This window comes from Lynx canadensis, chromosome C1 (genome assembly GCF_007474595.2).
Source record: "Lynx canadensis isolate LIC74 chromosome C1, mLynCan4.pri.v2, whole genome shotgun sequence".
Taxonomy (NCBI): domain Eukaryota; kingdom Metazoa; phylum Chordata; class Mammalia; order Carnivora; family Felidae; genus Lynx; species Lynx canadensis.
In genome coordinates this window covers 125,864,829-125,892,718 of record NC_044310.1, presented here as the reverse complement: position 1 = coordinate 125,892,718, position 27,890 = coordinate 125,864,829, and the positions used below count along the sequence as shown (strand labels likewise).

Genomic DNA, 27,890 nt, shown 5'->3' with positions numbered 1-27,890 from the left:
AATCAACAGTTGGATGCTTACCCAACTGAGTCACCCAAGTGCCCCTGAATGCCATTTAAATATACTTTTAATTGTTTCAAAAATATATGTAAAGCAGTACCTGACCAAAAGTATCCTAGACCAAATTCTTTAAAAAAAAATTTTTTTTAATGTTTATTCATTTTTTGATAGAGAGAGACAGAGCATGAGTGGGGGTGGGGCAGAGCGAGAGGGAGACACAGAATCCGAAGCAGGCTCCAGGCTCCGAATTGATAGCACAAAGCCTGACGTGGGGCTCGAACACACGTGAGATCATGACCTGAGCCGAAGTCAGATGCCCAACTGACTGAGCCACCCAGGTGCCCCTAGACCAAATTCTTAAAAAAAGAATTTTTTTTAAATGTTTATTTCTGAAAGAGAAAGAGAGAGAGAGTGCCTAAAAGCATGAGCAGGGGAGGGGCAGAATGAAAGAGGGACACAGAATTGGAGGCAGGCTCTAGGCTCTGAGCTCTGAGCTGTCAGCACAGAGCCCAGTGCGGGGCTCGAACTCACAAGCCATGAGATCATGACCTGAGCTGAAGTTGGATGCTGAACTTCCATCCAGGCACCCCATCCAGGCGCCCCAATCCTAGAACAAATTCTAACATGCTAGAGACTACCTCCTCATTTGGGGCTGGCAGGTTACTCATTTTGTGCAGACTTTGGAATAAAACATCTTCTGCTGTCTCTGTATATATTTGAAGATCTCATAAATTGGTCTTTGATAAAGAAGCTGCTAATTCTAAACTGCTCTTTCATTTGTGTATATGCATTATTTGTTTTCCATTTTAAATCTAGACTACTAATGTCAAATTTTAGGCCTGATGGTGTTGCAGTGGTGAGTTCCCCGTCATAGCACATGGGCACAGCTCTTGCATGTCCAGAAGGCTCAGTGTAGCTTCTTGGAGCATATGTTCCTCAGGTGGCACAGTCAACCAGGTAGTAATAAGTGAAAGCACAATGTGGCCACCATACCTTATTTTAGATAGTCTTTGAAATTCTTTTTTCTTTAAAGTTTATTTATTTTGAGAGAGAGAGAGAGACTGAGAGAGAGTGGGGGAGGGGCAGAGACAGAGGGAGAGACAGAGAGTCCTAAGCAGGCTCCATGCTGTCAGCATAGAGCCTGACATGCAGCCTGATCTCACTAACTGTGAGACCATGAGCTGATCCAAAATCAAGAGTTGGACACTTAACTGACTGAGCCACCCAGGTGGTCCTGAAATTCTTTTAAATTCTAATTCTAATTTTAAATTATAAATCCTGTATATCTTAAATATAAGATAAGGAAAACCAAGCAGTTCTTAGAAATTGTTAGTGATTCAGCTTTGAAACAAGATGTTCCTAATTCTCCTCTTTCAGAGTTCTGGATTAGTTTCATTGTAGAGTATTCTGAGATTATATGATTAACTTTCTTTTTAACTATTACCCTTCCCACCCCTTATATGTCAATGGGGATGTTCTGTGTACTGTGCACTGAGACAAACCATAGAAAGAAAATGGATTCCCAAATCTGACTAAACAAGCAATTGGCATCCTTAATCTGTGAATTCTAATTTTTACTGTTTTAGTTGACTTTATAGTAAGTAAAGACATTTGAAGTTAAAAAGTTTAAAGTAATAAAATACCACTTTTATCTTTTTTGATGACATAGCATTCTACTTTAAAATAGGGTATACCTAATAAAAAGAAATTGAAATCCACACTCTAAAAACATTGTAAGTGGAAGGTCCCATCCCTCCCCCAGCAAAGCTGTAATAGGCTGGCCTGTGGTAACAAGGCAATCAGAAGCTGTTTATCACACAAATCACATAAAGTGGTGGTCAACAGATTTTAGACACAGACATTCCTTTTACATTAGATGCAAACATTGGTAGCATTTCTTGTCGTAAGTACCTGTTTGGTCCATTTCTCTAATACGAACTTCTGGATCCCAGCAGTTCTCTTGGACCACTCTGAAGACCCTCCCATCTTTCAGCATCTTTGCTTCCCCCTAGGAGACAAAACTCACATCAGCAAAAGGTGGCCTAAGCTTACTTATTCTTCATTGTATGCTTTGGAACATGGTTCTCCCCTAATGTTTTTAGGGGTTTTTACTTAGTCGTCAAAGAAGTAGAAGTTTGTTCATTTAACAGGCCTCAGCTTTTTTTTTTTTTTTTTTTTTTTTTTTTTTTCAACGTTTATTTATTTTTGGGACAGAGAGAGACAGAGCATGAACGGGGGAGGAGCAGAGAGAGAGGGAGACACAGAATGGGAAACAGGCTCCAGGCTCTGAGCCATCAGCCCAGAGCCTGACGCGGGGCTCGAACTCCCGGACCGCGAGATCGTGACCTGGCTGAAGTCGGACGCTTAACCGACTGCGCCACCCAGGCGCCCCAGGCCTCAGCTTTTTATCCTCATGCTTTAATGTTGACTTTGAATCAAAGGGGTGTGCTCTGTGAGTGCCTGTGGCTGGACATAGAATAAGTTCATGGCCATAGCCCTTTGGGGCTGCATACTGAGGATGGCTGGTCACCTTGCTGATCTGAACTGCTCGCTGCAAGACCTGAGAGGATGGCCCAGTGTCTGGAAAAATCCAGATCCATAACATTTTAGATTTGGAAAGGGCCTCTAAGATAGACATCTAGTCCAACCTTTTTGTTTTATAGAGGAGCAACAGATGGATAGTGACAGTAAATGATTTATCTAACAGAGCAAGTCTCACTGATGTCAACACCTGCAGTAGGAGGCAGGCAATGAAGTGAATCACTTTAGTAGCATGTATGAAATTTGGTGCTGAGCTGCTGGCTTCCACCAGGCATCATGTCTGCCTGTATACACCATGTTTAATACTCAGTGCAGGGATCCTCTAAATTGGACTTCCATTTGGTGATCCCTAGAGAAAAGGGAAAGGTCTTATCCAGGTCTTTGATATCAGAGTGATCAGGTACAAATCGCCATTCTACCACTTACTGTGTAGCCTTGAGCAAGTTAAAAAAACACCTCTGAGACTCAGTTTTCTCATCTTTAAAATAGGAATAATAATGTTACTTACCTTGAAGGGATGTTGTAAGCATGGAATGGGTAATCCATATAAGGATTACCATATAAGGTAATCCATATAAGTGGAGTATCTGACACATGTTAAGTGTTGGTTATTGTAAGTATTTGCTATTCATGATGTATGGCTAATTAGGGACTAGACTATCCCCTGATATTCCCCTGCTTTGAGGGCACACTACCTCTGTGGTGCTTCAGGGGCTCAGACTTGCCTTTGGCCCTATACGATTTGGCCTAGTGGGTATGTGGTGATCAAAGGCCTTGTGCTCTGCTTGGTGGAGTCCTCTGCCCTTCTGCTCGTCCTCTTGGCTTGATCATGAGTTGCACACAGGCCTTGCCACAGCTTCCTTCTCCATCTTTCTATTCCATGGATAAGACCTTCCCTGCCTCCTACATGGAGAAAGCCAGCTACTTTTTACCTTCACGTGTGGCAGACCATTCATATTTGGCATGCAAAAGTAAGACCTCAGATTCATGTTTCATTTCTTTGTAAAAAATTTTTTTAATGTATATTTATTTTTGAGACAGAGAGAGAGAGACAGAGAGTGAACAGGGAGGGACCGAGAGAGAGAGGGAGACACAGAATCTGAAATAGGTTCCAGGCTCTGAGCTGTCAGCACAGAACCTGATGTAGGGCTTGAACTCATGAGCTGTGAGATCATGATCTGAGCCAAAGACAGACACTTATCCGACTGAGGCACCGAGGCGACCCTATGTTTTCATTTCTGATGGCTATGGAAAAGGTCAGCAAGCAAGTGACTTGTGTAACTGAGACAGATGTCTACAACTCAGCAGACTTGAGTCTCTGGACATCAGGATTGATTTCAGTTCCCATCCTTTTCTGACCTTGGCAGCATCTGAACAACCTTCCCAGATTGGGGAATCTCCTATGAGAGTCTTGGTGGAGGCAGGTCCCAGACTCCCTTTGATAAAGCCCCAAAGCTCCAATACTTGCTCTCCTTGCCCCAAGCTTGACCAGTCAATGCTTGGGTTTTAATCAAGATCAAGGGATGCAAAAAGACAGGATCAGTGAATTTATTCTCCCAGCGATGCCAGCAGTGGCTACATGCTGTGTCCATTGGCAGTGGTACCAGTAGCAGTGTCCAGTGTCCAGCTAGGAGGCAGCAGTGCCCTAGCCAGGCTAGTCCTGTGGTGTGGCATTGGCTGTGGCATTGGCATTGGCTGTGGCTTCAATCACCTGCACATCTTATGATTGTGGTTCCCTAGGCATGTGTAATTTTTGAGGGGCTTAAAATACTTGCAACTAATTCCTTTTCTGCTTAAACTAACCATTGTTGGTTTTTGTTATTTGCCACCAAGAATCTTGAATGATACTGATTGCATGAAGAGAATATAGGAACACATGTCTTTCCATTTGGTGAAGAAGGGAGGGAAGAGGAATGACAGTAAAAGAAAAAATCAAGAAATAAACTTTTATTTGCCAAATTAGAGGCTTTATGTTTCTTTTACTCCTAAGTAGGGAAGCTTAAACACCATAAAATAATCAGAATAGCAGAGTGCTGAAGAGCATGTATTCTGACAAACCTGGGTTTAAATTTCATGAAAATACTTACTACAGTAGAATTGGCCAAGTTAGGGAATTTCTGGGCTGAAGCCTCACTTTTTCTATCTGCAAAATGTAGATGATTATATTTGTCATGCTTGTGGCCACCCAGCATCCTTGGAACACTTCTGTGTGTAAGGGAAGTTTATGAGGGAGATTCCCGACTTCACTTTCCCAGCCTCCCTTGTAGTGAGGGTACTAACATGCGTGTAAAAGCCACCTTCTGGTATGGGTGCTGTCTGAGGTATCAGACGTGTCTAGAGCAGAAATGGTAGCACTTTGGTCTCCAGTCTCAGCCTGAGTGTGAGGTTCCTGTCTCTGGCTAGAAGAGGCAGCACTTGCATCTTTGCTGATGCAGCCCCCCCCCCCCCAGGTATGATTGGACATTGTGCATGTTAGCACAGCCTCATGGATTGATCTTTTGTCCTCCCAGGAGGTCTGTGAGCTGCCTTTCCACTTAAGCAAGCTAGAGTGTGTTCTTTTGTTTGCATCTTAGAACACTGAGTGAAACAGGAGATTCAGTAATAGAATGTTTAAAAAATTTTTTTTAATGTTTATTTAGTTTTGAGAGAAAGAGAGAGAGTGTGTGTGCGGGTGAGGGGCAAAGACAGAGGAGACAGAGGATCTGAAGCAGTCTCTGTGCTGACAGCAGAGAACCCAATGCGGAGCTCAAACTCATGAACTGTGAGATCACAACCTGAGCCTTAATTGACTGAGCCACCCAGGTGTCCCAATAGTAGAATGTTTGTAAAGAATTTAGCACCAGGTCAGAGAATATGCTCAATCATTTTGGACCAAATTTTACCATATATTATCAATGGCAAGGGAGGAAGTTGGGTTTTTCTGGGAGATAGATGAGTAAGTTTTGGTTTCAGACAAAGAAGAGCACATTAAAGAAGAAATGAGTCATTTAGTTCAACTCTTGCATCTTATGGATGCAGTGACTTGTCCAAAGTCATACACTAAGTTGGTTTAGGGCGGGGATAAGACCCAAGTTTATGGAGCCATTTTCCACACCACCACACTGATATTGGTAATTGGGGGCTATCTAGTAGGCAAAGGTTAGTTACTATCATTTCCTAAACATTCTGATCTTTTGAGGGGATTGTACTCATTGCATGGCAGGAGAATCAGACTCACTAAACCTCTCTCTCCACATCCTTCCTGTTGGATCCATGGTAAGGCTAATGAATGACAGTAACTGTCAGTAGAACTCTTTCTGTCAAGTTACCACAGAGAAGCGGCTGTGTCCCATAATAGGCTCCCAATTCTCATTGTTTCTTCAGCCAGAATTTTGGGACCTGACAGCCATTGTTAAGAATCAATTCTTGATCCCTCTCACTTTACATTTGGGGACCCAGTGTCTTTTCAGGGCTGCAAATGTGCCTCAGAGGGCAGCACTTGGTGCTGGGGGTAGGACAGAGGAGTCTCTTGGGTTATGTTTTTAACGTTAACATCAGTGTCAACCAAGATCTTAAACTAAACTAATAACCAAATAATTGGAGTAAGCTGCTCTAATTTACTCAACCCACAAACAAATTTCATTTTTCTAAACTCTCTAAGGAAAACCAAGTTCTTTTTTTAAAAGCTTCCCAACCAACGATTGCCACCCAGAAAAACCATTTCAAATATACCTCTAATATTTTTAAAGCCAGAACACCATGACATAATAGAAATCATGGTATTGAAGAAGTCAGGAGACCAGGATCCTATGTGTAAACACTTAACCTCCCAGAACCTCAGATACTAACTATAAAATAAGAGTTTAGAGTAAGTGATGTGTAAGGTCTCTTCCCAGGATGGTGTAATATGCTGCTCCAATCCTCCTGCAGGAATAAAAGACCTTTTCTCCCAGCTTCTGGGAGTGTTGCCGACAGCTCTGGGCTATCAGCCCCTATGGGGAGATAGGAAGACTGCCTCAGTTGAGAAGAGTCACCTCCCTCCCTCCAGGTCCTGCTTCATTTCCAGGGCAGCCCACTTCCAATGACTGGTTGACACAGAGTTATAAAGGCCCCTCTCTTTGTCCTCCTGCACCCCCAACTTGGGACAGTTCTGAAGGTTAGCTTTAGAGCTCCAGGTAGGGTTGGCTGAGGCTCCATTGAAACATCACAGCTCAACATTGCCTTCTGTTCTATCCTGCTTTGTTCTCTTCACTTCCCACTGGTGTCCATTGTCCGACACTTCCTGATAAGCCTCCTGCATGCTAATTTCTGTCTCAGAGTCTGATTTCCAGGGACCCTAATCTGTGACACTTCTGGTTTTCACATTCTAATTCTTTTTTTTTAATTAAAAAAATGCTTATTTATTTTTGAAAGAGAGAGAGAGGGAGACACCAGGCTGTCAGCACAGAGCTCAACGTGGGGCTCGAACTCAAGAAACTTGTGACCTGAGCCAAAGTCAGGCTCTTGACTGCTTGAGTCACTCAGGCGCTCTTCACATTCTAATTCTAATACTATCCACAAATAAGTTTCAATATGTCTGGTATTCAAATGACCGTTACTGCATGTGTCATTAAAAGTGTGTGTGTATGGGGGCGCCTGGGTGGCGCAGTCGGTTAAGCGTCCGACTTCAGCCAGGTCACGATCTCGCGGTCCGTGAGTTCGAGCCCCGCGTCAGGCTCTGGGCTGATGGCTCAGAGCCTGGAGCCTGTTTCGATTCTGTGTCTCCCTCTCTCTCTGCCCCTCCCCCGTTCATGCTCTGTCTCTCTCTGTCCCAAAAATAAAAAAAAATAAAAAAAAAAAAGTTGAAAAGTGTGTGTGTATGTGTGTGTTTAAGTTTATTTTTTTATTCTTGAGACAGAGAGAGAGAGAGAGAGAGAGCATGAGCTGGGGAGGGACAGAGACAGAGAGAGGGAGACAGAATCTGAAGCAGGGTGAGCTGTGTGTTCTTTATCCACTTGAGTGGCTTCCTGGCTCCCCAGTGACGGAATGAGAGATAATAGAAAAAATATTTATTGGTCTCTGCCCCTGGTTCCTGGCACAAAGCTCCCGAAACCCTTGTAATTTCTTAAGTAATAAGAACCCTAGGAGCATCTCTTACTTTAACATTTGGTCTTTGAACCCCAGACTTAGGGCTGCTAAAACCCTCATAAATTCCTAAGTGGTAGAGCACCAGGAGCATCTTTTGTTCTATTGATGTGACTCTGAGTAGACTCCTGGATGGCTCCTGGATGGCAGCTGGTCCTCAGAAAGACCAAGCCATGATGAGAAGCTTAGAATTTCCAGTCCTCCACCACTTCTAGAAATGGAGTTAATAATTGAACATGTCTACATGAGAAAGCCTCCAAAGAATCCCAATAGCATGGGGTTCTGGGAGCTTCCAGAATGGAGAACACATCCACAGCAGGAGGATGAATGCATCTCAACTCTATAGGGATGGAAGGTCCTGAGCTTGGGACCCAGGTGAAAAACTGGGTAGGTCTTTCTTTCTTTCTTTCTTTCTTTCTTTCTTTCTTTCTTTCTTTCTTTCTTTCTTTTTAATGTTTATTTATTTTGAAATAGAGCATGGGCAGGGGAGGGGCAGAGAGACTGAGAGACAGGATCTGAAGTGGGCTCTGTACTGACAGCAGAGCCCAATGTGGGGCTCAAAATCAAGAACCACAAGATCACAACCTGAGCCAAAGTCACTCAACTGACTGAACCACAGAGGTGCTCCAGGTTTTTCTTTATGGGGGAAATAATCTTGAGAGCAGGAACCTAATGAGATCACGCAGAATAGTATGTGTGAAAATGCTAAACAGATAGAAATAATGTGTATGTGTGTATGTGCATGTGCATGCATGTCTGTATTGTATTCCCAAGGGCCTGAAAAGCACTCAGTGGATGTTCTTGATGCTTCTGACCCAAGGATTTGTAAAGGACCCCATGCCTACCCTCTGAAATGCCCCCAGGTGTTCTCCCCCCACCGGCTCTGAAAGGAGGCCATACAAACTGACTTGCTACCTATACTTTTATAAATAGCCAAATGACAAATGGTGTGTTTCCGTTGTGAACAAAGCTCGATTCATTCCAAAAGCAATGAAAAACCAAAGGTTAAGAAGACAAACACATGGGGAAGATCAGAGAAATGTTTTGGAAAGATTTTTCAGAGGACAAGAGTCTCCGAGGTAAATCAGTCATGGGGGCTACAAAATATTTGTTCAAAAGAATGTGGGAGAACAGAAAGAAATTTCAACTACCAAATACTGGATTTTCTCATTGCTTAGCCTAATTTCCATATTTATTTACATTTGCAAGTTGTTTTTCCAGTGACTATAATCCCTGACCACTATAATTATGAAAAATACAGATCCGGTTCTGTTGTGTTTTGATTTGTTTTTGAGAGGGAAGAAGAGTGTTACTGTTTGTTCTATTTAATTGTATCCAATTTTGCTGGAAATATGTAGGTGGTAGATATGAAATGTTTTCGTTCCTGTTTTCTTTAGGAGATTTACTGTTTATGAATCTCTCTTTTTTTTAAATTTTTTAATGTTTTATTTAGTTTTGACTGAGAGAGAGAGAGAGAGAGAGACAGAGCATGAGCGGGGGAGGGGCAGAGAAAGAGGGAGGCATAGAATCCGAAACAGGCTCCAGGCTCTGAGCTGTCAGCACAGAGCCTGATGCGGGGCTCGAACTCACAGGCCGCAAGATAATGACCTGAGCCGAAGTCAGACACTCAACCGACTGAGCCACCCAGGCACCCCTGTTTATGAATCTCTTGACATAAAAACAAAATGAAATGAAAGTCATTCAAATGCAGTACCAAGGTTACAAACTGGACTTCAAAACCAATCACAGACTTCCCAGTCCTGCATTTGGGGCTTCTCAGTAGTCTCGTAATCAGCTCCACCCAGACTGTTCTCTTCCTTAGGCAGATTTGAGGCCAGCTGAGATCATCAGCTCCTGGGGTAGAACTAGCACTTTTAATGGAAGGAGTGTAGCACAGTGTCTAAACCAGCACTTAGTGGGCATTCTTTAATGAAGGTGAAAACGAGCCACCCCAGAGATTCTGATGTTCAAAACTCTTTATTCTCCACTGCCTTCAGGATCAAGTACAAAGGCCTACACCTGTTCTTCAAGACCCCGTCTGATGAGGCTTCTGCCCACCTTTCTGGCTTCTTCACACCCCTTGGCTCCCTAAACTCTGCCTGTCTCTGTTCATTTTCCACAGAGCCATCAAGGTGGTCTTTTTAAGCCATTAAGACCCTCCAGAGCATCTGTGCATTGAGAATAAATCCAGACTCTGCAGCATGTCCCCAGCGTCCCTCCATGACCTGGCCCCTGCCTACCTCACCAATCTCATTTTCTATCGTCTCCCTCTTTCACTACATTTCAGCCATATTCCCTTCCTTTCTGTTCCTTGAACACAGCTCTTTCTCATTTGGTGGGCTTTGCAACTGCTATTCCTCATCCAGGGACACTTGCCCAGGCTTTTCCTTCCTGTCTTCTAAGTCTTAGCTGGCTCCCTGAGCAGCCAGCCCAGTGAATCTTCCCCAGTCACTCGCAACCACAGCACTGTTTTTCATTCCATTCTCTGTAGTGATCATATTTGTCATCCCCTAGAATTTGAGCACCATGAGGGCAGCAAGTGTCTCAGACTGGTTCACCAGCATATTCCTGGTGTCTAGACTGGTGGGCCTAACACAAAATAGGAGTCAATATAAATCAGTGAGTAAGTGAATGAATGTCTAAGCCAGTGGTTCTCAGAATCCCCAGAGGCTTGTCAAAACACGGATTGCCATCCTGACCCTCAGAGTCCCTGAGTTGGTAGATCTGGGGTGAGACACCCAAATTTACATTCCTCCCAAGTTACCTCTGCACATGGTAACTGCGTCCTCCCAGACCACAATTCCTCCAGGGCCTGCTCCCAGGGCCTGTCTATGTCTAGCGGGAAGCTCAGGAATGTTCCCTCTGAGCTCCACCAGAGCAGAAGATGCCTCTGAAAGTGAAGTCAGTCCTGACCTGTGTGCAGGGCTAGACTTCAGCTCACTTTTAGGTGGGCCTCGTTATTTGCAGAATGCTTTGCCCCAGCCCTTCCTCCTCTTGCTTTTCCTCTTACCAAACTCAACCCTTAATAGCGATGGCTTTTTCTCTTCCTTGTCTCCGGTGTTTAATTTCTCCAGCTTGTGCTCAAACTTAAACTGTGCCATTTATTTGGTTGGCCTTAATATAATGTAATAACCTATGGAAGGAGCCCACCTCTCTTCCTTGAGGCAGAGCAATAAATGCTAAAATTGATTCTAGGGCGGAGGGAAAAAAAAAAAGAAAGGAAAAAAAAAAAAGATTTCTTAATGGCTTCTCAAATTGCAATTTTAGTTTCCTAAATCCTGCTCTTTGAATTCACCCTCATTTTTCCTAGTCATTTTGAGAAACCCAGTGCTGCTCCCTTGCCTACTACAAAGTCAGTAAGAGGACCTGAGTTGAGCTCCATGGAGGCCTGCCTGCAAGAACATCTCAGGCTCAGGATGTCCCTGGTCCAAGGTACATACACACTTTGGAGAAACTCACCTTGCTGTGATGTTGGAGCTGCACCCAGCCTCCATAGCCGAATCTCTGTGGAGGAGAAGCACAGTCAGGCTGGAGGAACAAAATAAGGATGACTGCAATAAAGGGGTATCCCTGTGGCAGAGGGTCCTGAGCTCCAATCTTTCAGGTTATGACCTTCCCATTTTCTGCCCTGACACCCATGTATCACTTTTTCGATATTGATATTTAAGTCAATTTACTTTTTTCCCTCAAATATATTTATTCAGGAAGAAAATTGTGTATCATAGAAATGCTAGTTTTATCTAGGTTGCAGTTTTTATTTTTTTTTATTTTTTATTTAAAAAAAATTTTTTTTAACGTTTATTTATTTTTGAGACAGAGAGAGACAGAGCATGAACAGGGGAGGGTCAGAGAGAGAGGGAGACACAGAATCTAAAACAGGCTCCAGGCTCTGAGCCATCAGCACAGAGCCTGAGGAGAGGCTGAAACTCATGGACTGTGAAATCATGACCTGAGCCGAAGTCGGAGGCTCAACCGACTGAGCCACCCAGGCGCCCCTAGGTTGCAGTTTTTATTTATTTATTTATTTTTTTTAACGTTTTATTTATTTTTGAGACAGAGAGAGACAGAGCATAAATGGGGGAGGGGCAGAGAGAGAGGGAGACACAGAATCGGAAGCAGGCTCCAGGCTCTGAGCCATCAGCCCAGAGCCCGATGCGGGGCTCAAACTCACGGACCGCGAGATCGTGACCTGAGCTGAAGTCGGACGCTTAACCGACTGAGCCACCCAGGTGCCCCTAGGTTGCAGTTTTTAAATGAGGATTAACATCAGGGCACCTGGGTGCTTCAGTCAGTTGAGTGTCCAACTTAGGCTCCAGTCATGATCTCGAGGTTCCTGGGTTTGAGCCCTGCGTCAGGCTCTGTGCTGACATCTCAGAGCCTGGAGCCTGCTTCAGGCTCCTTCTCTCTCTGCCCCTCCCCTGCTTGCACACACTCTCTCTCTCTCTCTCCCTCTCTCTCTCTCTCTGTCTCTCAAATATAAACATTTTTAAAAAATTAAAAAATAAATACATGAGGATTAACCTTAAAAGATACTTGTTCATGGAATGCCTGGGTGGCTCAGTTGGTTGAACTCTTGATTTCAGCTCAGGTCATGATCTCGGCAGTTGATGGGTTTGAACCCCGCATCGGGCTCTGTGCTGATAGTGTGGAGTCTGCTTGGGATTCTCTCTCTCCCTTTCTCTCTGCCCCCTCCCACTTGTGCTCTCTCTCTTTCTCTCTCTCAAAATAAATGAATAAACTTTTAAAAATCCCCTATTCTAAAACAAACAAATAAATAAAATCTCATTTTGTTCATTCATTCTTCAAACCCTCAAGGAACCCCCACACTTAACCAGCCTTACTAGGGCAGAGAAAATAAAAGGACACTTCCAGCCTGTGTGGAACACAGGCTTGAACATGTGGGGCTGGGCTGGCAAGTATTAAAGGGTAATGGTGTGTGAGACCTGCTGTGGTTGAGTAACACACAAGGTCTTTGGGAGTCGGGAAAAGCACAACTTGGGTTAGGTGGTGTCTAAGGAGGGAGGTTGAAAAGATAGTCTGGGATCATATTGGAGAGTAACTTCCAATGTTCTGTATTTCCATGCTTCAGATGAGTGCCTCTTGATGGAGGAAGAGAAGGTATTGGGCCAGAAACAATGGTGTGAGAAGCTCATCAACACTCTGGTCAGTAGTTATGGGTAGGGAACTTGAACATTAGCTCAACTTCTTGCTTGTTGTAGTTGGATGAGACCAGATAACAGTGGTTGGTTCTTATGCCATGCTACAGGGAAGTTGTCTTCAGGGAGTCAGGTCTTGGCAGGTCCTCTTCCTAGCAGCCCTCTCACCTCCAGACTGAGAGGGGAGGTCTGCCCCTACAGCACAAGGGTGTTTGTATGTCTCTGTGTCTGTGACCAGGGACTGCCAGTCAGATTTAAGATTTGGTCAATTCTGTACCAGCTTTATTCTACCTTGGCATAAGGTCTGTTCTTGAGTTCTAACTCCAAATAATCATATTAGCTCTGAAAGTCTACCTGCCTCCTTCCTAAGTGACAATAGGGGACCTGGAGTAGTAGGGTGGGCATGCAGAAGAAACTATTCACCAGGGGCCTTAGCTTCTCCTCCATACCCAGTTTCTCCTTTGCCTGCACCCCTCCACCCCACTCTCCTCCTTTCATGCATTTGATACCATAGTGCTTCCCCCATTGTCTTCTCCTGGCTAAAGCTGCTGAGAGATGTATATTGGAGGAGGGGGTGGAATAAAGCCTCAACCAGTTACATTTTAGAGTAAACAAACTTTCTCTCAAATTAAAATTTGCCATTGAAATTTTACTTTACTGTAGAAGAAAAGTTTTGTTTTCTTATTTCCTTCTTTCCTTTTCTTCTTTCCTTCTCTGTTCCCTCTTTCCTCAGTCTTTTTCTTACATTTTGTTAATTTGCTAAGGAACTTTAACCCGTAAGCTAGCAGGCTAAAGTATTCGATTGGAGGAAGAACAGAAAGGCAGAGGGAGGCAGAACAAAGGGATCTTGTCACACGTGACAAACCACTTCTATTATCATTGGCTTTGTTGGGGTAACTTAGCATCTCAAAGTCACTGTTTCCTTATGTGTAAAATGAGGCTGATAGCTGTAGCTGTGACATAGGGTTTTATGGGAATTCATTAAGATAAAATTCATAGAAAGCTATTGACTCCAGACCCTGCTTATAGAAAGGGCCTCATCAATGCAAACAGTGATCATGATGGTGGTGACAGTGGCATTGGTGGTGCTGGAGGTGGAAGAGGTGGTGACAAAGGTGGTGATGGCGATGGTTGTGGCGTTTGTAGGGATGGCAGTGGCGGTATTGGCAATGGGAGAGGTTGTGAGGTGGTAGTGGTGATGGTTGTGCTGGTGAGCTTGGCGGTGGTGGGGGTGGCAGATGGACAGCACTGGGGGTAGCATAGTGGTGACAGTCTATTTTATCCTTAGGTGTGTCACCCTGTGTTCCTCCTTCCCCTTTCTTGGAAAGCACAAAATTTGAATACTCTGTGCTTCTCCTAAGCCCCCTGCAAAGGCCTAACCTATTTAGGGCAGCTGCTCCAAGTCCAGGCTCTACATAGTTCCACAGCTGTCATCCTAGGTTGAACCAAGCTTGGGGTCTGAAATTTATGACCTTGAGAGTTGTGATGAGAGCATATGCCTAGAAGCATTTACTGTCTGAAAATGTTTGACTGACAATGACCAGTATCCCATAGGCATTTAAGGGCATGACAATAAAAGACCAAACTAAAAAATTCAAGGGAATTCAGTTCTATATACAAAAGATGTGTTTCTGAAATTGGTTTGTATGAATCAGAGGTGGATGAACTGAATGGAATTTTTACTGTCTTGGGGACCTCATACTTCCATGAGGTGAATAAGGAACCTCCTGTGTGATAAAAACAGGTATCTATTTCCTCAGAGGGGTTGTTTGAGAGTCAGGCTATGTCTGGGATTTTGACTCCTATAACCTTACAATGATCAAGTGTAATTAAATCATTGCTAATGAAAAAAAAGATGTAAGTATATAATTTTTTTAAAGTAAAGGCCAGAACTTTTGACCCCATTTAAAACTAGGAGAATCTTGGGGCGCCTGGGTGGCGCAGTCGGTTAAGCGTCCGACTTCAGCCAGGTCACGATCTCGCGGTCCGTGAGTTCGAGCCCCGCGTCAGGCTCTGGGCTGATGGCTCAGAGCCTGGAGCCTGCTTTCGATTCTGTGTCTCCCTCTCTCTCTGCCGCTCCGCCGTTCATGCTCTGTCTCTCTCTGTCCCAAAAATAAATAAACGTTGGAAAAAAAAATTAAAAAAAAAAAAACTAGGAGAATCTTTGCAAATCCTACTATTGGGCACATAGTAGGTGGTCCATAAAGTCTTGCTGAAGGAGAAAGCCATGACCTTATCATCATCGTTGTTGCTGTGAATAATCTCATTGTGGATCAACCTGAAACAACATTCACCATGGTTCCTTGGTCCACCATCCTCCTGTTTATGACAGCAGAGAGTGGGTCTCTTGATTCATCAGAAACAATCAAGAACCTCCTGAATATGCTCTTTCCACCTCAGATAGATTTTGCCCCCTAAGGATCTTAACTGTAAGTCTGAGTAAAGTCATCATTAGCAAGTGAAAATGGAAACATTTCTCAAATCCTAATCCTTTGTAATCATTAGTTAATTATCAATCCAGGAATGTTGATTCTGCTTTTCTGTTTCTTCACTGGAGTAAGAGGCCAAGGTTATTGAGGTGTGTCCATTAATGTTTAATGAGGAAAGGCAAGTTGGAAAACAGATACTAGTTCTTCCAAAGAGGCTTCATCTTCTAAAATAAAACTAGTACTGGCTTCTTTTCATTCTTTTATTGGGAAGTTTGAAAACGTGATGAGAAAAGATCAGAGACTGATGTATTGAAATAATATTTTACCCATTAAGAAACAATTTGAAGACAAAGGAAAATCTACTGTAATTATTGAACTGCCTGAATACCAAGGAAATTGTGCTCTTGCCTAACATCACTTTAATACTCACTTTACTGTGACAATATAGACTGGGAGAGAGGGAGAAGGATACTAGCACTATTTACATGTCTATTTATTTATCTCACTCCTCCCAGTTTGAAAGCATAGAACTGTTTTCTGCTGGTTATTTCATCACTGGCCTACCTGCAATCAAATGAAAACTTCTATCACATGTCAGATACACTTGCTTGACTTGTGGGTTGAAGTCAGGTTCCAATGACCCTTTGACAAGGCCCTCCATGGGTTTATTGAGTGTGGGGAACTGGGGAACAGTCTGGTGTCGAGAAAGGCACTGGGGGAAAGAGGGACCACCATGGTTCCATATAGCTCTGGGATTCTAGGCTCATTTCTGAGTCTCAGTTACCTGATTGGTCCAGTGAGGTTAATAATATAAATTTTATCTGCAATTCACATAATTTTATTTGAATCAAATATATATATTGCTCCCTGGAAGTATAAGAGTATAATGGTTATTATTACTATCATTATGTCATCAATGTTATTAAGTGTATCAGTTATCTGCTTACAGCATGTGAGACTACTAGCCTGGTTTATTGGGACAAATGCCCCTCCCCTCTTTTGAGGGGACAGGTAGACGTTAAGAAGGAGAAGGGGGAAAAAGAGCCAGCAGCAAGTGTGCTTGGGAAGTCTCCAGGGCACATATTTATGGTTATAGCCTCCCTGAGCTCTGTATCTTTCAGCTTCCTAAGCAGATTTAACATTGCCTTTAGGGCCCTGCATTAGGTGAGGGCACCTAGAAATTATCAGCTTTTGGTGAGAACTTCTTTGCTCAAACTGGAGGCAGGCTTCCAGGTGGGAGGCAGATAACAGGAGGTGGAATTGTGGCACAGGATACTCGGTAGGAAGTTTTCCCCCTTCAGCAAAGAAGAAGTACCTGTTAAGGCTGCTATGGGTCTTCATCACTAATCTTGATGAAGTGGTGTTTACACTTTAATAAAACATGATGAGGACAGTAGCATTCAGAGTAGCAAGTTCCCAAGTAGGCACTTAGACCCCTTCTGGAGGGTCAGTTGGTGCAGTTAGTTTTCACTACCTGCTATAGCAGAAAACCCTTTCAAAGATGGTTCAGCATCATTTGTATTTTTCAGTCTAAAATGTCTACCATCTATCTTACTTAAAATGCCAAAGGACGAAGAAATAAGATTAACATTCTCCCAGGAGACAACTAGGAGAAAAAAATAGTTTCACTCGCTTGCACAATAAACCATATTTTAATTAGAGTTTGGGTTAATTCATTTTCCTCCACTTGGGACAAAAAAGATGAAACATTATCAGTGGCATGAAAATACTAGAGAAGGCTGAAGATTGAATAAAACCTGATACTTAGCCTGAATAAAACTCAAGGCAATTGTAAATTTCTTTCATGTTTCCACCTCCTTCTTTTAGTATTCATTCAAAAGTTCTTAATGACAAAAGGAAATTTCCCTCTTTTGAGAAATACAGAGAAAGAGACACTCATTGTACAAAGGCTTCATGTCATTTTCTCTAGGGTTTTTTTGATGTTCCTACTCTCTAGTTCATAACAAGGATTTACAGCTTAAAGAACATCAAAAGGAAAGGTTTCAGACAGTGTCCTAAAATAGACTTTAAAAAAAAATTCCACAAAGCTATGTCTTGGTGCTTCTAAAACTTATTTTAAACATTTTGGAAAGGAGATGTGTTTTAGAAGTCCTGGAAGCCTATCACATTCCATTTTTTAATAGTCTTTTACTTGAAACTGTAACTTTAAATTCTGTAGTTGGCACGTATCTTCCAAGCAGCTGAATATGTGATTTAAATGGAAGTAAAACTGCCTGACTTAAATTGGCCAGAAATTTTAAAGAATGCTTCATTTGAGGGGAAAAGGGGATTTTGAGAAGGCACTTATTTCTTTGATCAGTGTTCTTTCAAAACAAATGTAAAAGTCATTTTTAAAAACTAAGAAATCAGAGATAGCAAATAAGTTTACATCACTCCTAGAGCAGAGAAACTTAACATCTAATTCCCCAAAGAAGAGATAGATCTGTAGTAGAAGCAGTAAGAAACCCTGGAAAAGTTCCAGAAATAATTCAGTAAATTAACCACCATTACCTTTTTTAGATCTGGCCATTCTTTTGGTAGAATATGACTATGGATGTCAATTTTCATCTCCACAGGATCAGAGGAGAAGCACGTAAAGAAGAAAGAAGTTTCGGTATCAAGAGATCTCCATAAAAACCATGGAGTTAATTGATTTACGTTGCCCCTTCTGGCACCAGTCAGTAGGCCTACTTGGCTCTGTCTAGGTCCACTGGAGCTGCCCTATTAAAGTTCAGAATTCTGTTTATTTGTCAACTTGTCTTTGAGTCATCAACTCTTTGGTAATCGGGACTCTGGGTACTAAATTTAAAAATAAAATAAAGGACTGTACTAAACCTCATAAGGTCAAATGTACTGCTGGATGCTTTTTTTTCCAACAGGTCCAAAGTTGGCTAATACTTGTTTTTAAATATTTCAATTGTTTTCAAGATATACATAGTAAAAAATAAAATAGGGCATGGTTAAAAATCAAATAGTACAGAGGGTTTTTAAAAAACAATAGATCACTGACTCACTTTTCATTGGTTTCATTTCTCAGAAGCAACCAATTTTAATGCTTTTGCTTTTTGTTCAGCTATTTACCTTTATGTCTTTAAACAATATTGATCAATTGGCTTGTTCATGAAGATTTAGCATGTTGAAAAGTTGTGGGTGAAGTTTCACCTTTACTTTTACCTTTTTATTATTATTTTTAAAAGTTTTATTTGTTTAAGTAATCTCTACACCTAATGTGGGGCTTGAACTCAAGATTGCAAGAGTCGCATGCTGTTCTGACTGAGCCAGCCAGATGTCTCTACCTTTACTGTTAAATCAGAGAAAAAGCCCATCCTTCATACATGTTATTTCTTCCATTGTCTTTTTCTTTCATATGTTCACGCATGCATTTAACATTTATTGAGAACTGCTATGTGCTAAGGATATAAGGTTGAATGAGGTAAAATAATGCACATGTTGTAATAGATGATTGTATGCTGCCTAAGTACAGGGGAAAGAACGAAGTAGCAATTCCCCTGGGAGTTGTCAAAGCAGTTGGGAGAGGGTTTCCACTGGAACAGAAAGTGGGGCTCATGGTCATGCCTCTAAAGAGAACCTAGAACAAAGCAGCCCTTTGTTATTCTATGTTAACCTTTCCTATTCCTGGAAAGCTCGAAATATTCAGGGACCTGGGGTCCCTGGCACAGCCTTGAAACTCCTTTGGGATGCTCCCTTCATTTCAGTCTCCACAGCACAGGGACTAAGTCATGGCCTTCCTACTAGGCTATTCAACTAGATTCCAGATAAACTGTAACAAATACTCTTTTCAACTAGAATCTGGGTAAATTATAACAAGTTAAACTAGATTCTGGATAAATTATAACAAACATTCTTTTCAGTGCTGCTCAGTTTGAAAAAAAAATACAGGAATCCTCAAGATCATTTTTAAAAAGTTCAATGAGCTAAAACTGAGTAAGTGAACCTTAAATCAACCTGGAGGCACATGCTAATACCCAAAGGAAGCACTTTTTGAGCACTATGGCTCAGGCACTGTTCCAAGCATTTTACTCATATCAGTTCATTTATTCCTTGTAACAGTCCTATGAAAGAGGAACTATTATCAATATCCATTTTATAGAAGAGGAAACTGAAGCACAGAGAAGTTAGGTAACTTGTCCATGGTCACACCATAAGTGATAGAGACAGAACTTGAACCCTGGAAGTGTAGAGTCAGAGTTCTAGAACTTTGAGGATAAATATACCACAGATTAATAGGATATTATACCATGAGTTGTACAAAACTGAGACCCCTTGATTAAACTAGAATTCTTGAAGGGGCTAGACCCCTAGCAAATAAATATACTAGAAGTAAAAAATCCACTGGTCAACAAAGGGAGTCTGTAAGGACATCTATTTCCATGATGAGAAAAAAAGGAAGAAAAAGAAGAGAATAACAGTTTTCTTTGATAATTTCTTTGAGAAGTATTATCCAAACACAGGTACTGAAGGTTTATTTTTATTTTTATTTTTTATGTTTATTCATCTTGAGAGAGAGTGAGAGAGCAAAAGCATAAACCAGGGAGAGGCAGAGGGAGAGGGAGAGGGAGAATCCTGAGCAGGCTCTGGGCTGTCAGTGCAGAGCCTGATGCAGGGCTTAAGCTCACAAACTATGAGATCATGACCTGAGCCAAAATCAAGAGTTGGGTGCTCAACCAAGGCACCCCTGAAGGTTTTAATTAAAGTGGTACCAGGTTGGTAATCCTTGACTACTCTATTTCTACTCATGCCCAGAAAGAGAAAATGAAGATCTTTCATGAAGGAGAGCATATCAACTTAGTCCCTTCAGTATTGCCACAGAATAAGGCCAAGAATATACTGGCTCATAGTATAAAATTCTATACATGTGAGGAAAAAAGCCACCGTAAGGGAATGTCCACAGAAATAATAAATAATAGATTTAAGCCTCCAAGGACATATATATTGGAATTGTTAAGCATAGGATATGTTTATTGTATATGAAATGTTTTTAAAAAAATGAGAGACTATCAAATGATTGACCAAATTTGAAAACGGACAAAATAGGGACACCTTGTGGTTCAGTCAGTTACTCTGACTCTTGATTTCGGCTCAGGTCATGATCTCATGGTTTGTGGGTTCAAGCCCCACATCAGGCTCTGTGCTGCCAGTGCAGAGCCTGCTTGGGATTCTCTCTCTCCCTCTCTCCCTCTCTCTGTCCCTCCCCTGCTCCTGCTCTCTCTCTCTCTCTCTCAAAATAAATACATAAATAAACATTAAAAAAGGGACAAAATAAAACTTCTGTAAATTAAAACATAATAATTTCAGTAAAAAACTCAATGGGTGGATTAAACAGCAAAATAGACATAATTGAATGGAGAATTAATGAACGGGAAGAGAGACTTGTGCAGAGACATGAGGGGACTGAGCATATTTAAGAATATCACAGAGTACAAAGGATAGAGTAAGAAAGTCTAAAAGGAGTCTGACAAAAGTGCTAAAAGAGAGGAGAGAGACGTTGGAGGATGTGGGTTTGGCTTTTGGCTTTGTCCAACAAGGCTGAGAATGGCAGAAAGGACTCGATGCAAATCAAGAGAGGTGAAAGAGGGGCTAAGGGAAGTCTTCCCAAGCTAGTCACAAGCTCCCGTATTTATTGAGCATACCTTTAGGGAAACAATGAGCAATACAATGGTGGGCTACGTGCCAGTAAGAACGTATAGAAAATGTGCAGAAAAACAAGTTAAGACAGGATAAAATATTCCATGTGATAACATGGCCTAAGGAATTTATGAGTATAGGCAGGACCTAACACGTAGATATATATTACTAGTTAAGCGAAGTGAGTGCCACCTGGAAATACATTAACTAGATAAGCAAAGCATGGCCTCTGTTTTCGGCAAGACCAGAGGCTGTTTTCTGCTGTTTTTGCAATGCATTCCCTATAATCTCCTAACCCAGGACATGTCTACTTGATTTCCCACAGGAGGAGAGATAACACAAGAGATAATAGCTGAGAATTTTCCAGAACTGATGAGCCAACAGATCCAAGAACCAAAAATTATCAAAAACTAATCAAGAAAGATAGAAAGAATTTCATTTCTAGAAACCTTGTAGTGAAACTACAAAACAATAATAATAAAGGTTAGATCCTATGAACTGCTATAGAGAGAATTAACGCCTTAAAAACTCAGCAATTAGACTGACAACCAACTGACAGCCAACTTCTCGCAATGATGGGAACCATAAGACAATAGAAAATATAGTCAAAAGGCTGATATACATGAACTGTCAACCTGGAATCATCTACTTTGTAAAATTTAATTTTAACGGTGAGGGAGAAATAAAGATATCTTCAGGTTAAAACTGAGTTTGCTATCAACAGACCTTCTCTTAAGGAATTCTGAATGATGTACTTTGGAAGGAGGGAAAAAGACTCTGGCAATATAAGAATAAGTGGGAAGGTGAGAAACTTGTAATCATATAAGTAAATCTAAATAATATTAAATATTTAAAATAATGCCAGTAATAACAATGATAATGTCTTCATTTCAGAGTTCTATTACTTGCAAAAGGTTGTCCAATCATACTTTTGGCTTTCTCTCCAAGGTATGCTTTCCTGCCAGCAAATCTCCTAATTTTAACATCTTTTGCAATATGGATAGGCTGAAAATTTCCTAAATCACCCAGTCCTGATTCCTTTTTTCTTACTAGTTTGTTTTTTGTTTTTTTTTGTTTTTGTTTTTGCTTTTTTTTTTAGAGAAAGAGAGAACGTGAGTGGCAGAGCATGAGAAAATCTTAAGCAGCCTCCATGCTCAGCATGGAACCCAACATAGGGTTTGATCCCACAACCCTGGATCCCACAACCCTGGAATCATGATCTGAGCCAAAGTCAAGAGTCAGATGCTCAACTGAAAGCCATCCAGGTGCCCCTCTTACTAGTTTTTCAATCTGTCTTTTTCTTCTTGCATTTTACCATAAGTACCAAGAAGGAACCAGGTAGAACCTTTAACATGCTTGGAAATTTCCTCAGCCGAATATCTCCTTTATAAATCATAACTTATGAATTCTTATTTCTACACAACTGTAGAACACACAATTGACTTACGTTTTCTGCCACTGTATAACAAGGATCACCTTTTCTTCACTTTCTACGATGCTCCTCATTTCCCTCTGAGCCCTCACCATATTTCTATCAATGATCTATTTATGATGGTTTACATATTATCTTACATAATATAGGCTTTCTCTACCATAGTTCTCATTTCTTTCTGGGATTCACTGGCAGAATCATTTACATTCACATTTCTATTAACAGTCCATTCAAGACAATTTAGGATTTTTTTCTATTGCATACCTCAAATCTCTTCCAGTGTCTACCCCTTACTCAGTTCCAAAGCCACTTTCACATTTTGTTGTATTTGTTACCCTCTTTTTGAAAACTATATCAGTTTTCAATTGCTGCTGTAACAAAGATTACATCCTTTGTGGTTTAAACCAACACAAATTTATTCTCTTATAGTTTTGGAAGTCAGATGTCTAAAAGGGCTGTGTTCCTGCTGAGGGTTCTAGAAAAGAATCTGTTTCCTTGCTTTATCTGCCTTCTAGACATTGTCTGTATCCTTGGTTCAGATCCCCTCCTCCATCTTCAAAGCCAGCCAGGTAGCATCTTGCAGTCCTTTTCTCAGTTTCTGTCATCACAGTTTTTGACTCTAACCCTTTTATCTCCCTCGTATAAAGATTCATGTGGGCTCTGATGGGTAATCCGGGGTAATCCACTACGGGCTGCCTGCTGTGCGCTCACCTGCACCCCTTGTGACCATGCCTCGCAAAATTGAAGAAATCAAGGAGTTTCTTCTCACAGCCAGGCAAAAGGATGCCAAGTCCGTCAAGATCAAGAGAAATAAGGATAATGTGAAGTTTAAAGTCCGATGCAGAGGACACCTTTACGCTTTGGTCATCACAGACAAAGAGTAGGCAGAGAAACTGAAACAGTCCCTGCCCCCAGGTTTGACAGTAAAGAAGCTGAAATGAACCCTGCACACTGATTTGAACTGTATTAAAATTTTAAAAATTCTTAAAAAAAAAATCACATAATTTCATTGGACTCACCCAAATAACCTAGGATGATTTCCCCATCTTAAAATCCTTAACACCATCACATTTTCAAAGTCCTTTTAGCCATATAAAGTAGCATTTTCACAGGTTCTGGGAATAGGACATGGAAACCTTTGAGTGGGGAGCATTATTCAGCCTACCACAATCAGGCATGCTAAAATTTCAAAAGTAACTGCTAAAAGAATATACACAGAGTATACAACTTTCAACCCCACTAAGTGGAAACCGGAATAAGAAAAAAAATCAATTTAAAGATACTTTATTTCTTTAAACATTTTTTTTAATGTTTATTTTTGAGAGAGAGGGAGACAGAGCACAAGTAGGGGAGGGGCAGAGAAAGAGGGAGATACAGAATCTGAAGTAGGCTCCAGGCTCTGAGCTGTCAGCACAGAGCCTGATGTCTGGCTCAAACCCATGAACCGCAAGATCATGACCTGAGCTAAAGTCAGGCGCTTAACTGACTGAGCCATCCAGGTACCTCCCCACAACCCCAAATCAATTTAAAAGAAGGCAATAGAGAGGAAAAAAGAAACAAAGAAAAAGTAGGCAAATAGAAAGCACAAAATAAATTTCAGAAATAACCAAATCCAGCTAAGTGTTGTTTATTAGAAACATATTTAAATTACAAGGATAGAGACAGTTTGAAAGTAAAAAGGAAAGAGAAAATAAGCAAATTCTAACCAAAAGAAAATCATGATAGCCATGTCTGTTATAAATACTTCACGTTAGTCCAAATCAAAGAGACTACAATACAATACAAAAAGCATTGTTAAGGCAAAGGAGGATCACTATAATAAAAGGCTCAGCTAATACAAAGCCATAATAATTCTAAATTTGGCATACCAGATTGCCTCAAAATATGCAATGCCCACAACATGTATTGCAAATGTATATTTATTTGAAAAATCTTCCAACACATGTCTCTCAATTATTGGTAAGTCAAATAAAAATTATCTACAGGGAGCTGCAGAGAAAGAGCCAATGCTGGGAAGCCACTAAAGAAACTCAAAAGCTTTTCACAAGAGAAAGAGAAAGAGAACATGTTAAGCTCCCGCCTGCCCATAGAACTTGAAGCCATTTTACCACAGGGTCATTTAATTAGCATTTGTCCTGTAGTCCTAACATTTCTTCTCCCTCTCTGCTTTGGTCCTACTGGGGAAGGAGATCAAGCTCAGGGAGGAGGAGAAATGCCTGCCTTCAGGGGGAGAAGCCTAACCTTTCAATGAGGGTTGAAGCGATTATCAGTATATTTCAGTGAGTATTTTAACCTTTCCAGCTAAGACTGGGTTTGCAATTTAAAATGATCTTAAGAATGTTTATTACCTAAAAGTGAGTAAGTTGCATAGGTTTTCATCCAGAGGGAGGAGGAAGACTGTTTTCACCAAGCAGTATTAAAGGGAAAGTGGAAATGTAAAAATGATGCATATGTAACGACATCCAGTGAGTCCTGTGTGTTTGGTGTACCTATAACAGAAGAAGAGGGCAGTGCTTTTATTTTTGCTTATAAAGACAGGCAAGCTTTTTGGATAAATGGGCAAGAGGTTGTAGGGTCCTCAAGCAAACACATTATACCCTTTCATTTCCCACTATGGTACTGAGGAAAGTAACAACAAAAAGGAAAATTGTATAAGATCTCGTCTTCACATTTAAGAAAATGAATTATAAATCAGATGAGATTTATACTCATTTATATTGGCATTCCTTCGTGGAAAGAGGCAAAAGACCCTTAAATTATTCACTACTGGATTATATACAAATTAAAAAAAATGGCTTAGACTAAGTCTAGGTAGCTCCTTTCTCCTGGCCCTAATCTGATGGCTATGAATCAGCTTAAATACCAAGGTTTGACTCCTGACTACTGCTTATCAGTTGGATGGTCTTGGGGAAGTTACAAGGTCTCTGTCAAATAAGGGTGATAACAGAATTGATCTCATAGAGTTATTGTAAGTGCTAACTTGAGTAATATAAAACTACCAGCTATGAATTACACCATGACACCTAATCCAATTATTTTTTAGTTTGCCATATGCAAAGACTGGCAGTAAGTCTGATATTAGTCAATTTGAGGGAGCTTACTCCCCCTTTTCTAGATTATATAAGAACCTTGGGTTTATGTGATCCATTACTATGGGATCGGGGTGTGCCCTCTACTGTGGTCACCATGATTATGTTTCTCCTTGGGCAGGCCTGTGCGTTCCACTTGAAGGTGGGCAGCTCCACTGGTTGAAAGGACCACTTCTCTCCCCCACTCCCCGCCCCCCGCCATCAATAAACCAACAAGTCTTTTTATTCTAATCCCATTGCATCTTCCAACCTTGTTCTCTTCTCTCCAGTCTCACTTTGAGGCTCTCACAATTTCTCTCAGGATTGTTTAATTGCCCACTAATGGTTATGGCTCCAGTCTTGGCCCACTGTTATCCATCCCCAGCACTCTTGACCAGCATGATCTTTCTAAAACACAAAACAATCGCTTCTCCTTCAGTGTAACACTTGTCATGGTTTATCACTGCTAAGTCCAAGCATGCATGGGAAACAAAGCCCCTGGGTAATTCTCCACCTCTTCTGTCTCTGTGCTTGGCCACTGTGCTCTGTGTTCCAGCCACAGAAAATATCCGTGCCTCCCTAAATATGATATATTTCCCTTTTGCTCTTTTTTTACGGCTTCTTTGACCTCTAATGCTTGGAATAACCTTTCCCTGTCCTTCCTGCCAAATGTACATCTATCCATCACTGAACATTTAGCTGAAACATCACCTCCTCTATGAAGCCTTTCCTGACAATACCCATCTCCAAATGGCAAAAGGGGACTACCTCCTCCTGGAAGAGTTAGCTGGGGGAATGAGTAGGAATGACCCTGACAAAGCTGTGAATGATTTTAAGCTCATCTTCAAGGATACCAGAATCCCCTTCTACTACCTTTTCCCTGGCTTCTAGCTTTTGGCACCGAGAGACCTCTTTATCTCTTTCTCTTCCTTATCAGTCTTGCTACTTGGAAAAGAGCTACTTTCAATCTTTTGCACTTGAGTTTGAATTTGTTTACATCCAAGCACTGTTGAATTAATGAATTTCTGAATAAACATCATGGGGCCAGGGACCATGTTTGTCTTGTCTGTTACATCCCTAGTGAAAAACAGCTGAGAAGGTACTTGTGATGCTTAATTTTATCTGTCACCTTGGCTAGGCCACAGTCTCTAGATATTTGGTTGAACACTATTCTAGATGTTTCTGTGAAGGTTTTTTTTGGGGGGGAGTATAGGATTAACATTTGAATGAATAGACTTTGAGAAAAGCAGATCTGCAATATGGATAGGCCTCCTCCACTCATTTGAAGGTCTTAATCTAAAAACGCTGACCTCTCCACATGAAGAGGGAATTCTGCCAGCCTTCAGTTTCTAATTGCAGTGTCAACTCTACCCTGGGTCTCCAACCTGTCAGCTGCCTTACAGATTTGCAGCTTGTCATCCTCCACAATTGCATGAAGTAATTCCTTAAAATAAGTCTTTCTATCTATACATATTTTATTGGTTCTATTTGTCTGGAAACTTTGACTAATATAGTGTTTTATAAATGTTTCATAAATACTCAACAACAAACTAAATAATAAATAAGTAAATAAGCATGAATATGTGGATAAAATAGCTTTTTCAGGAACATTTCTATCTAAACCTCATATGAAACTTTTATGTGAAAAAATTAACCTTTACTCAATACCATGCAGCAACAGGTGCCTTTCTTAGTATTTCTGTGAGTGCTGTGGTCCTTTTTGTATTTGGAAGACTAGGTATTCAAGAGTGAAAACAGAAGCCAACTCTTGGATATTGAGTTTTAAAAGCCTTGGTTACCTCCAGTGATTGATAGAAAGATTGAGCCATAAACTTTGGAAATTTAGAGAATCCAGGGTTGAGATCAAATTTCCTTCTGACTAAGTAAAGACCTCCCAGACAAGAAAGAGGGGAGTCAGGAAGGAGAGACAAGTGTTACAGTGGGTCCCTGAGGAGGACATACTTATGTCCTGCCTTCCATGGCCAAGCCTGGGGGTTGAGTGGTAGAAGAAACTCTAGATAGGTCACAGAGATCTTCATCTGTAGTAGAAGGGACCTGTGACTTCATTCCCAAGCATTGCCTAGGAGGATGGCAAAGATACATGGTTGAAATGTACCCAGACAGAGGCAGCTTCAGAGCCCTTACAGACTAAGGGGGGCCTTGGGTGATGGTTTAGAGTATGGACTATAGCATGACTTATAAAACTTTGTTTCCTTAAGGGGCGTCTGGGTGGCTCAGTTGGCTAAGCATCCGACTTCAACTCAGGTCACGATCTCATGGTTCGTGAGTTCAAGACCTGCATCGGGCTCTGTGCTGACAGCTCAAAGCCTGGAGCCTGCTTCAGATTCTGTGTCTCCCTCTCTCTCTGCTCTTCCCTCACTCATGTTCTCTCTCTCTCTCTCTCTCTCTCTCTCTCTCTCTCTCTTTCTCTCTCAAAAATACATAAACATTTTTTAAAAATTTTAAAAAAGGATTGTTTCCTTGAACAAATAACTAATTTCCTATGTACTCATCT

At 41.4% G+C, this 27,890-nt stretch overlaps 1 protein-coding gene, 1 long non-coding RNA gene and 1 pseudogene across 3 annotated transcripts in view; 2 read left to right on the top strand and 1 right to left on the bottom strand.

The window, feature by feature from the left end:
- ACMSD (aminocarboxymuconate semialdehyde decarboxylase) overlaps positions 1-17,799 on the bottom strand; it is a 55,279-nt gene extending 37,480 nt beyond the window's left edge. Inside the window, exons 1-3 of one of the 2 annotated variants that reach the window (XM_030327659.1) lie at positions 17,741-17,799; positions 11,104-11,148; positions 1,912-2,008 (exon numbers count right to left, since the gene is read on the bottom strand). In XM_030327659.1, coding sequence (XP_030183519.1) covers positions 1,912-2,008; positions 11,104-11,148; positions 17,741-17,797 — 199 coding nt within the window. In that variant the 5' untranslated portion in view covers positions 17,798-17,799. Of the gene's footprint in view, positions 1-1,911; positions 2,009-11,103; positions 11,149-17,740 lie in introns of those variants that run through there. The other variant, XM_030327660.1, reaches the window with a different exon arrangement.
- On the top strand, positions 12,441-18,068 carry LOC116738273. Its single transcript, XR_004344010.1, has 2 exons — positions 12,441-12,807; positions 17,806-18,068. It is a non-coding gene; the product is annotated as an uncharacterized LOC116738273 (long non-coding RNA).
- A 4,942-nt stretch (positions 18,069-23,010) lies between these two features.
- Positions 23,011-23,263, top strand: LOC115522067 (annotated as a pseudogene).
- Positions 23,264-27,890: the final 4,627 nt, after the last annotated feature.